Raw genomic sequence first — 12,891 nt, 5'->3', positions numbered from 1 at the left:
CCAGGCATTGTTAACAATACCGGCCTAGGTTCCAAACCWCCCCCGGCAATGTTAACAATGCCTGGCCTTAGGCATTGCTCACATTGCCTGACACGCAAACTTTTCTTTGCCATTTTTTGAGACTTTGCGAATTATTTTATAACTCAAATTTATACTCTACGTGTAGCCAAAAGAGTGCTCTTTAATTTAATATAAAAATCATTAAAATCCGTTTGCTAAAAGTATAAAAAATATTCGCCAAAACTTTTTAACGACTTGGCAAAGTAGGAAATATTTACATCTCTGCATTCTCTGATATTTTCTAAACCTTTGCAAATTGATTTATAACTCGAAAATATATTTTACGCGTAGCTAAAAGTGTGCACTTTAATTTAATATAAAAATCATTAAAATCCGTTTGCWAAAAGTATAAAAAATATTTACCGAAACTTTTCAAAGAAATTGCAAAGATGCACAATTTACAGCATTGCATTCTCTGACATTTTATGAATCTTTGCGAATCTATTTCTAATTCAATGTGGTATTCTACGCGTAGACAAAAGAGTGTACTTTAATTTAATATAAGTTTTATTATAATTTATTTACTCTAAGTATAAAAAATATTTAGCCAAACTTTTCAGAGAAATTGCAAAGATGCACAATTTACAGTGTTGCATTCCCTGACCATTCCTGAACTTTACGTGGTAAATTTATAACCCGACAAAGTTGTTCACGCGTAGAAAAAAGAGTGTACTTTAATTTTGATATATAAAATCATTAAAATCCGCTTGCTATAAGTATAAAAAATATGAAAAGTATATTCACAGGAGCAAATGGCAGTGTAATGTTAACTTGTAGAAAATGCAATGTATAGTCAATCAAAAACAAATGAACTTTTGTTAAAAATATTGTTTTATCAGATTATCGCTACTACTTGAAAAATTGTGACTAGAATTATGTGGGACACCCTGTACAATACATGCTTGAAAATTCGTTTCGAGTTAATATTAATCTATGTTAACTTTTCTCTCTTGTTTCCTCCAAGAAAAAAGATAGATAATTATTCAACGTGAAAGTTAAGGATTTTTTAACAAATCAGCCTTTGTTTTAGGAGAAAACGTACTTTTCTATCCATACATAGTCATAGATGATTCATTTATTATGCGTATAAATGAGGAAATATAATATCTTTGTTTTTTACCTTACATAATTATTTTTTATATACTTTAGTAAAAATTTGACGAACAATTTGTCTTGTAAATTCAATTGAAATTGAATTTCTATTAGAAATAAAATTCAACAATTCATGGTAACTCACTTCGGGTCAATGTAAATCAGAGAAAACAATTCACGATGATGTTTTAGTTCAACCCGTTGAAACTAATCGTGCGTATTTCGTTTGTACATTCTTTAAACGTACATTGAGTATTAAAAATTCAATAGTAGGTATAGAGTTTAGAACAAGTGAAATAACTGTGCCGCACCGGTTCTTTCTTCGAAGCCTTTCGATTCACGACATCTGTTGGATATCATTTTCTCGTGAACGTGTTAGTATTACTACTACTATTACTACTACTCTCTCACATCAGATACATTTCTTCTCTTCGAATAAAAATATTATCTTTTACACGAATAGGAAAACCAATTTAACATACTCTTGTCAAAATGTTTTCACTGATAAACTCATTAATAATTTGCTAGTAATAATAATAATAAGAAAAAGTATTCATCATTGTGATAACTTTGTTTTAAATAAAGAAATAAAAATGAAAATTAAGGAAGATAATATTATAATAATATCATAAAACAAGTAAGTAAATATTAAAACCCATGTTACTTTATGAATAGTTAAATATTTAACAAACGAGAGTGCAACGTACTATTTATTAATATTAAAATCGATAGCGAAAAGCCTCGTGAAAGTTAAAGTTTCACGTGGCTACTCATGCATCGTATTATATATAATGCTTCTTCCTTCACGATCACAATGCTTTTTATACGTTCTGATAATTCAAATAATATTTTTATTCGACGATATGTTTGTCTATTATAAAGTATAAAATATAGGATTTTAAAATAAAGAAAAAAACATTTCAAACGTGTCGTTTCGAATAGAAATAAATATAACTATAGTTTTCAAGATCGATACTAAAAAGCTTTTTACTTCAAATATTTCATTTCCAAAACTGTAAAATAATAATTACGATCAATTTCAATAAATTATTTAATTTATTTAAGTACTATGACAATAATAATCCTTGCATATATGCAGTTATTATTTTTTCCTATCTTCCTTAATTTTTACAATTATTTTCTTTTGTTAAATATCAAAATAATTAATAACCACACTTATTTAAAATCTTTTACACACTCAAATAATTAAATATATATATTACTTATAATATATTAGAAGAAAAACGTGTTTTATTAAGAATACGTTTGATTTTCATTTAAGAAAAATCTTAAGTGACGTTAAATCAAATGTTAAAATCGTATCGATTGGAATAATTAATAATAAAAAAAGAAAGCAAACTATATGATAGATAGCGAGTAACGATACGCTTTGTTATTACGAACGAAGTCAGGCAGCAGGCATACATACACACACGTAGAACGGGTCAGAAAATGTTGGTTCTAATGGCAGGAGGCCTGGTGCTCGAGTGAAGCTCGTGGAACGGCTCCTGCTCGGTTCGCTGATATTCGACGCCAAGCTTCCTTCGTGGCAGCATCGCGACGTCGTGTTTCAGTGTTTGTTATTTCACGAGTACAACAATAATCTTACTTGTCAATATATTTCTCATATTTTTTCTAACTTTTCTTACCTTTTCTGTTGTACAATAAAACCTAAATTTCGAATCTGTGCATCAATTACGAGTGAATGATTTGTTGTTTTTTTATTGGAGACAATTTTTGTTATTATTATTATTATTATTTATAGAGTTTTTGATTTATTATTTATACGTTCGTGAGTGTATTCGTTAAGAACGTTCTAAATATTCTAGTGGAAATAGTTAGGATTCATTGTAACGATGTCTTTATGTCATCGTCGTAGTTGAAGAAGTTCATAAACCGTGTAATAGTTACGTGCAAGGGGTACACTTCTAGCGAGGATGATTTATCATAAACCGACGACACCACGATTCCGTATAGCAGAACGTGTTTGCGTGTCTGTAAACAATCGGCCTGTATACAATAAACAAAATCACAATACCAATTGCAATTTGAGAAGTGCAACCGGTACTACGCCGCCTTGCGTTAATCGGTAAATTGTTTAATATTTTATTTAATATTAATTATATATAACATAAAAAAAATTAATTATATATAAACATTTAATATTAATTATATATATTAAAAACTATTAAATATATTATTTATTACTAGAAGTGATTGGTTAAATCAATCAATGAAATTAACAAACTGGTAACATAGTTTTTCAGTTCTTTTTTCAATATTTCGGTTAAAAGTATTCACACGATACGATATATATATTTTTTTCTTGTGAAAATGCATACTTGAAAACATTATAAAGAATTTAGAAATTATTCAATTTTCCTTTTACTGAAATCGTAATTGATGTGCCAATTTTCTAGCGCGGATGTGCAAAGCCTTATGAACAATTTCCTCTCATTTTTCCAACTTCATCAGGAAATTGACGATATGCTCGTTCTGATTTTTTATGATTCATTCTACTAGACGAATTATGTACACATATATATATATATATACATTTAGTCTACAAACTTTACCGTTTTCCTAAATAAAAATATACGAATAATAAGATTAACGAAAAGAAAAGACAGAAAAAATAAGGAAATAAAGTAACTATAAAATGGACCAATGACGCAGCGTGATATTATCTAACGGAACGATGACTATAACGGAGGACAAATTGTAAAAATAACACGCGAAATCTTTTTAGATAACGAATAAGATTGGAAAATACACCTGCGAAATTCTTAGAATGAAATGTAGAATCTTAGGAGTGAAACGTTGCGAAAAGAAAAAGAAAAAAGGGATAGCTAGCGGAAAAAAATAAAAGTAGATAAAGGGGAGGAAAAATAAGATTGTTAGGTGTATTCGTGTTATAATATTTCATACTGCCGTTATCCTTTAATTGGATGGTTAACAATTAGTTTGTTTATGACGAAACTTTGTGTGTACACATATGTGCACATCCTGATTATTAAAAAATTTATTTAACTTACTTGACACATATATGATATTTTTTTTTTCAATTAATGTAATCAAATATAAATGAAAAATATAATTCATTACTGAAACTATACTTTTTCTTTCAGTTACTGATAAAAATATATAATTATGTTATTAAAATTTCGTATTTTTGTCGAATATTATTCGATCACGATCATATTTATTCTTGCAATAAATAAATGCAAATAATTTAATTTATGTGTTTTTTTTTTTTTCTTTTAAATGTTTGCAGTATAAAACAACCATTGGGTAGTAAAGGTCCTTCCCCAGTTCACGCGAGTACACCTGTCAGATCTGGTATTCAATCACCAAAACCATTGATAAATGGTTACGATCAAGTCACGTAAGTGTCTGTCATTATAAACAATCCTAAAAACAAATATCTAATATTTAAAAAAATATCAATCGATTAGAAGAAACATATTTAACAATTATTTTTTCTTTTTATCGTGTAGAAGGCAAAATTCTGCACCGTGTGTTAACGAATCAGGAATTCACGAGAGTCATTATGATATTATCAAGACGACAAAGGTAAGTTAATTTGAAAAGATACAAAAAAATAACAAGTTATTATATTTAAGACGAATATACGATTTATTATTAACAATTAATCTGTGTAAAAAGAAAGTGAAACTTGCTATTTCATTTTCATTATACTCTCTCGTGATAGCAAACTTTTATCTATCATTTTATCTGAGGAAAAGATCAACGAGTTTGATTTTGTTTCGAGTTCTAAAGAGATAAAAGAGTATAATTAATTTATAATAATTAAAAAAAATACTATATATATATATATATATAATTGAACACGAGGCAGATTTTATTATTCTTCTTCTATTTAATAACATTTATTCTATTCTTCTTAATTCGTTGTAGATAACTATTAAGAAATTCCTCGTTAATCGTACTAATTGCATTTAAGTGGCTGATTCAGCGTGGGTGGTTGAACATTTTCCCAAGTATTATCAGATATCGTTAGATCTTTAAAGTTCATTCACGATAATCTTACATTAAACAAAGATATCAAAGTTGATTTCTAAAAAGCGATCAAATAAAATTTATTAATTCATTTAAAATTTGCCCACGCGCGAGAAAATTCGAATTACGTTGTATTAACTTGAAACCTAAAAATATGTAGAGAAAAAAAGAACAAAAAAAAAGGTTAGGACACCAGTATACTTCCGTTACCGAAGATTCCATCCGGATAATGTAACAATGGCTGTGTGACGTCAGCCGTAAATTTGCATTTAAAAGCTTTTCGTTGCTTTACGACGGAAATGTCGGCTATTTTTCGGTCGAGGGGAAAAAAAAAAGAAAAAAAAAAAAAAGAACAGACTTGATCATCGTGTGATCTACGAGTGAGTAAATTGTTCCTAATTTTTCTAATCTGATTTTGATTCAAATACAATACCCTTGAAATACATTTGTTCTTTCGTGAAATTTGAAAAAAAAATGAATAAAAATTAATCGTACATTAATTCGTAGTTAAATATTAGCCTTGATCAAAGTTACTCACCTGTCGTGTAAAAAGTTGACATCATTGTCTTTGTTTGGTCGCGTTTAGTTGATTTAATAGGTCATGGTCAAATGTTTCGCTTAAATTTTTTTTTTTCTCCTTTTTCAGTTAACCTCGAATAAACGTAATCAACTTTTACAAACGTAACGAGAACTTTCCTTATCCGTTGAATCGAGAGTTTAAATTGCAACACGAACGATCAATTGCGAGAAACTGATAAACTTATTATACGTGTGTTGCTTGTGGTATTTGCAAAAAAAAAAAAATGGAATATAAAAATAATGTAATATATATAGGAGTGTAAATTATTTTTCATTGATTGAGATATTTCTTTTAACTTGTCGGTATAGTTGTCAACGTTTATGTTTTTGCTGATAAACGTGACGATATCAAAGAGTTACGCGATTATGCGAACGTTTCTAGTTGATATTAACTCGATCACAATAATCGTTTGTATGTATATATGTGAATCATGCATTCCCTAGAGGTAGAACGTACATCAATCTGTTATTTACTCGTAGAAAACACTGCTGCAGGTAGATAAATATATATATATGTATATACATTGCAGCATCTAATGAAATATGATGAAAATAATCATTTGAATATAATTATTTGATATAATTATTATTTAATTAATTATAATCAATTGAATATTAATCATTTGAAACTTTTCGTATATTTTTTATAAATTACAATACATAATTATATTCGTATAATGATCAAAAAATGAACTTTGCAGTAAAGAAACTATCGAATATATTCAATTGTTTAGTTAAGTCTTGATAAAAAAAGAAAAATAAATTTATGCAACATTTGTGTGTGTGCATTACGGAATTTTCAAGGTCTCGGTCAACCCACGTGTAAAATTCTAACGACCATACCTATCTATTTATTAGAAGAATCTCGCTCTTGAATAATCTTTTATTACGAAACGACGCAATTCGTTCATGCTAATCTAGCGCAACGTATAATAATATAATACAAACGAATACGCCTTCGTACAAAATCGTTAAACAGAAGTGAAGTTAAGTGAAGTGAAGTGAAGTGAAGATTTTGCGTTCGATTCGAAGAAAAAAACAACATCTCGAAATGATCATTTCTTTTTATTTTTCTGTTTTCCTCCCGTTCGCGTGGGCGAGCATATTTTTTTCTGAATTTTCAAAGTTTTTTTCTCATTTGTATTCGACGAGTATAACATCCGTCTGTGTCCGACAAAAGTTTATATTTCAATAGGAATGATTTCAATTATTAGCATTTACAAACAATTACTATGATATTTGCATACAAATTTGATATCATATAGTTACGTGTCGTTTGTGCATAAAAATAAATGAAAATACATTTTGTATTACGTGATTTTAATTTTAAAGATATAATTAACGTAACTTTTAACTTTTTCTTTTTCTTTTGCTATTTAAAATACTCTTCTTTTATTTTATAGAAACGAATGATACTCGAATAGCGTGTCAACTTGAAAATGAAAGAATCGTTATGCGATCTAACAGATAGTAATTGGACACCGGTTGTTTTCGTTCTCGTGTCAGTTTTCCGAAAGTGTATACCTTTTCCTAGATATCGCATATGCATAATATATTTTCAAGCGTCAAGGTGAACTAGAATCGATAGTTACTAAATGCGTGGGTGTTAAATGAGAAACTTGCTAACACGATAATCAATTTTATTTTCTATATGTTTATCATAAAACGATTAATAAATCGAATTTTTTCCTGAAGTTCATAGATAGGTCAAAGGTTAACTTAGCTACTTAATAATTTCTTTCTAAAAAAGAAAAAAAACTTTCCTACTTGCTAATGCAAAATATTCGTGCAGTTGAAAAATACGAGTTTATAAAGCAAGTATTATCGTGTGGTCTTTGCTGATCTTAACCCCAACGTACTACGTACCAATCGTATAAAAGAAGTCTTTGTATAAATGATATTATAAGAAGTACATTCGTATGCAGTTTATTAATACGTCAAGAGAAATGCAGCTCCATCTCGTTGCACACGCTAAGTTGATTATAGTAGAAACCTGTAAATACATTTTTATATTATTTAATGTGAAGGTATTCAATTAGATGCCACTGGGGAGGTAATATTTTATAATTAAGATCGTCGATAAAACAGAAAAATAAAACTAACAGATTTTTCTATCTCACTCTTACTGTATATATTTTTATCTAAACATTACATAGCTATTCTATTGAATATATCTTCGAGGATAGATCAAATGACATAATGTTAATTTGTTATGCTCGAACAAATAATCCTGAGTCATCGACATTTTGGTCTACAAACGTAATCGAGCTGATCATCATTCTTAATTGTTACCCAAAGAAATAATTCTACCTTTCATAAGTTCACGATCGCAGTGAAAGTGATCTCCTGCGTAGTTGCATGAAAGATATTGAAATGAGTTTAGTTGATAGAATGTCAAGGCCAATACAAAAGTGCATCTTCCATGAAACGAGGAAGAGAGTAAACTCAATGAAATTGTTTTAAGATTGAGTGTAGTAAGTTTCATGATCAAAGACTTGATAATTCAACGAACGTGTCAGGGTCAGGGAAACGAAACATTTTCTGGTTGCCCTGTCATGAAGATTTACCGCGACAAACTCATATAGTTTGACCTAATATGGTGGCATCCATCGGCTTTACGAATGCCTTCAGCATGGTTGGTGGGGATCCATATGGAGTGTTCCTTTGAGGCTCCAGGTCTCTCTCACTTCGGAGGCCAGCAGTACCTCACCGGACGTGTCTTAAGCAGCACACGCGTTTTACATGTAACATCGTTGTTACATGAGTTTTAATATCACGCCAAACGTGCTACGATTACCATCAACCTAACCCAACTGAACTGAACCTAACCCAACCCGAACTTGACGCAATTCGTTTGTTTAACCGAACAAAAATTGTCCCGTCCCCTTTTCCCCAAAAGGTTTCCAACTTTCAGTTATATTCGATGTCATTCATTTCGTATTAAATTTGAACGTTGTGGAAGGAAATTAAAAGAACCGCGATTATTTTCATCGTCATGTCGAGTTTACATCATCAACAGCAAACCGCAATACGTCAATTGGAGGAACTCTTTAGGGACGTGAAATTGGAACAGCGACAGAACAATCCGGAATTATTTAAAATCGAGATGAAAATAGACAAATGTTGCGACGTGCACGGTAAACACGCTAAAGAAAATTGTTGGAATCGTCGTGGATCCGTGGGTAGTTTTTATCAGAACAGAAAAGATTCTATCGGTGCTCGTCGTGTTGATGGAAATTCGCCAAGTAGGAGAAGTTCATTGGGATTACCTATGTCCCCTGTTAAAAAGGAATTACATCCTTCGAGTTTTCCGAACACGTTGAGAAAAAATCCTTTGGGTGCTTCGACCGGTACTATAAATCATTCGAAAAAGGGGGACTATTCCCATTACAATACAATTGCCGGAACAAATCTTAGGAGAGATCCTATCGGTAGATCAATGGGTTGCTTGAAAAAGGACACAGTATTAAATTATAATTCACCATTGAGACGAGATTACGTAGCAAAGTCGATGACGAATCTTCCAAAAACCGGTGATCAACGTCATCAAGATTCAACGAAAAATTTATCCAATTTGTTTGCTAATGATTCTCGATCTTCTTCCAAAAACGAACCTGGTTCTTCGAGTAAAGATTATTCGAAAAATATAAGTGTCTCTAGTGGAAATCTTAAAAGTTGTCTTGCCGGGTCTAGTGGAAATCTTCGTAGTAATCTTAACGTAACCTTGAGTCATGACCTCTTGCTCAATTCCAACGGGATTTCAAAGAAGGATAGTAAAACAACATCGAGTATACCTATAACAAATCTTCCTAGTAAAAGAAGTTCATTTGATAGAAGAAGAAGACTATCTACGGATTCTTTAGATAACCCCAAGAGAAACTCGTGGGATCCAGGTCGTAGAGGTTCTTCTGGATCATCCGGGGGTTGGGATGATCCGATTTGGGAAGAAGGAATTCAGGATGGTGATCAGGTAAGATTATTCTTTCTTAACTTTCCTCCAGTTTTCTTGGAGGATTTTCTTGGATTATTTCGATTAGTTACTGAATTTAATGAAACTTTTCGGCATTATCTCAAATATATAGTTGAAATATTACCCTTTCATTGACAACGTTTTCTGTTTAAATCACCAAAAGTGTCACGCTCGAGAGTTCATTGTATTCTTCATTGGTTCCCACGAGGAATAGGATTAAACTTTTCGAATCTTCGAAAGGGAAAACAAAAAAGGGACTGACCATGATCTTCCTTGTATTATACTTATAAGGAGACCTTACGGTTGTGCCCTCACTGATTTTAACGAGCTTTGGTATATTAGTAGTATACCTTTATGGTGTTAACATGGTAAAGTATTTTATCAAAATGCGAAAAATGCTTTTAAAATTTGTTTGTATACATTTTTATATTATCTTAAATGCAACTGTTTATTAAGTGGCGCTTTAGCGTAAGTAGCTTGCTCGCTTTTCGTGCTGCTAGTTATTGTTCGATCCTTCATAGGGGAAATTTTGTTGAATAATTTTTTTGAACGTGGGAAAGCTTGATTATCTGTTATCGCCTACGTTTAGGTTAACGTTTTGAACATATTTGTTTTATTTATGTATGCATACATACTTTTGTGTTATCTATGCCAAGTTTTCTTTTGTTGGATTATTTCCAAAATAAGATCTTCTGGAAAAAAAATCAATTATTAATAATTCTTTAGTTTGGGAAACGATAATGCATTCGTAATTGTATTTTTATTAAACAAATTAATATAACATTTGTTGACTCGAATTCGTACGATTGATTTCGAAGGTTTTATTTAAGTCAACTTGTGGAATGTTTTATCGGCAAAAGGTATGTTTCCTTGGCACGTGGTACGACGCATTGGTGCGTCTCTTTGTGCTTACGTCATTGCGTGCCATGCATGGTATGAACATGTCACATGGATTAGTCATCACGACGATTACGAAAGCTACACGCTTCGTGAAATCTTTGCGATCTCGTTAGTCACGAAAGAGATCGATTTTGAAATATTATTATTATATATAAAGTTTAACCATCACACCAGATTCGTATCAATTCTAATTGATCTTTTATCTAGTAGAAAAACAATCATATTTACTTAACAATTTGTTTTAGAAATTATTGTAGTAACGAGGTATACGTTGTTCGGTGTTGTATTGCAATGATTTGTTCATCAAAATATTTTTAAATAGAATATTACCTGCATCTGAGATAAGATATGAAAATACCTGTTAGTGCATTTCCTGAAACACGATGATCCACAGGTAACATCCTACGCACAATCGTCCCTGAATCAACCCACACTTATTTCAATATTTTTCAATATTTTTACCTCATCCTCCTTCTCCTCCTGCTTCCTTGTACGAATATTTTATTTGACATAAACAAAGATTACGTATTAAGTATCATTCCCTGACAACATCCCACATAAGATCGTCCCTTCCCGTTATGGTAAATTCCAAACGGGACGGTTTAAAAGTAGCATAACGCGTCATTCAATTAAATCATCCTATCGGGGAAACAAAAAAAAAAAAAGAATGCTGGGATAAATTTATAAATGGGCACCGACGATAAATTATCTATTAAACCGAATAAAAACGATCTGACATCGTTATCATTGTTGTGTTGGGGGGACCATTGGTTACAATTAAATCATGATTTTCTACGAATCCCACACTGTTAGAAGTAAAATACTAGAAGATATTTCTTAGTAAGTGTAATTTCTAAAGAATGATCATCATCTTTTTATTCGTTCCGCGTTGTCTCCTTAACGAGAAATCTTTTTATCATGAAATAAATAGCTCGCTCTTATGACGACGCTTTATATAATGATTTTGATTATCCTGTCTATAAGTGGATAGATCAAAATACGTTTAGAAATATAAACTGGATGAAATAATTTGCTAAAGGAAAAGACAAAAGAAATATAATCATTATTAACAGCAATTACTATGATCGTTTTATTTATCATCGTTTCATTAATTCTCATAAATGTGATTTCTCCTTAGAAAATATAGACAATGTAATAGTGGGTCAAAGGTATTTTACCTTTAAATGGCACGTGACGTAGTGACTGGGGACGAGGGGGGTGAGAAAGCAGGGGGGTTTGTTGTTCATTCCTCGAGAAATGCAATTTGATGCAATTTCAAATCGCAATAATGCATGTAAATCTACTATCATTTACGCGTGACTTTTCGGTCTACGTACACGAACGTGATTTATTCATGGTGTAGTGTATGGGATAGTTTTTATTTTTAAATTGTTTGTCTCACGGTTGAAAACATTCATAGATGATGACCGATCTTACCTCGATACCGTTAGGTACAAAATCTTTGGAAGCTTATTGAGATATAAATGTGCATACTCGTTGCAATTGAAGACACGAGGAATCAATAAGAATAATAATAATAAGAAGAAGAAATACAGACACGAGTTACAAAGTAAAAGGGATTCGTTAGCGTGTTTTCTTCTTGATAATTTTATTATTATCACGGATAGAATGAATAGAAATGAAAAATACAACGTAACGCAACGTCATCCAACACGATGAAGATAGTTTTAATTTTAATGAAATATTTATTTATTTTAACACGAGATTTTTCAATCATTTAAAGTAATTTAAATGCGGAAAAACATCGTTCGAAACGATCAAACAAATTTTGTAAGCTTTCGTTTAACAATTTTAAGTTTAAATGCATTTAATCATTGCAATAGTGAAAAAATTGTGTGGAGGAAACTGAAAAATCAACGCATCTTATTCGCGACAATTAATCTTTGACATTTAAGTTTTTGTTTTTAATTTTGAAACGATCCTTCGAACGATTCAAATTTTAACTTTCTTCTTTAATTAGATACCGAGAGAAACGAATATACGCTGACTAATATGCAACAAAGCAAATTTTTGTGTGGTCGTTGGCGCCGTCTGAGTCTGTTAAATGTGTGCCTGAAATAGGAGACAAAGGATTTGCTATGGTTCTATATATATATATAGATATATATATCGCATGTTTGTTTTAATTGCCGTGCAAAATGTAATCGGGAAAGGGGTACATTGCAATTTTTCGGATCAGCTTAATTATCCAAGGAATTTTCGTTGGAATGTTTCTTCGATTCAGTGAAAGTGTTTCCTCTTCTAACTAA

The 12,891-nt window shown here is 30.9% G+C and overlaps 1 protein-coding gene across 3 annotated transcripts in view; it reads left to right on the top strand.

The window, feature by feature from the left end:
- The window catches only part of LOC106786845 (WD repeat-containing protein 47), a 55,039-nt gene that overhangs the window by 23,027 nt on the left and 19,121 nt on the right, over positions 1 to 12,891 (top strand). For all 3 annotated transcript variants that reach the window (XM_014748679.1, XM_014748677.1, XM_014748678.1), the window contains exons 5-6: positions 4,427 to 4,537; positions 4,650 to 4,725. In XM_014748679.1, the coding sequence (XP_014604165.1) occupies positions 4,427 to 4,537; positions 4,650 to 4,725 (187 nt within the window). The remainder of the gene's footprint in view (positions 1 to 4,426; positions 4,538 to 4,649; positions 4,726 to 12,891) is intronic.

The sequence above is a fragment of the Polistes canadensis genome, unplaced genomic scaffold (genome assembly GCF_001313835.1).
Source record: "Polistes canadensis isolate GaletaPanama2010 unplaced genomic scaffold, ASM131383v1 scaffold_85, whole genome shotgun sequence".
Taxonomy (NCBI): domain Eukaryota; kingdom Metazoa; phylum Arthropoda; class Insecta; order Hymenoptera; family Vespidae; genus Polistes; species Polistes canadensis.
Note: the sequence above shows the minus strand (reverse complement) of the source record. Positions and strands in the feature narration are given on the sequence as shown.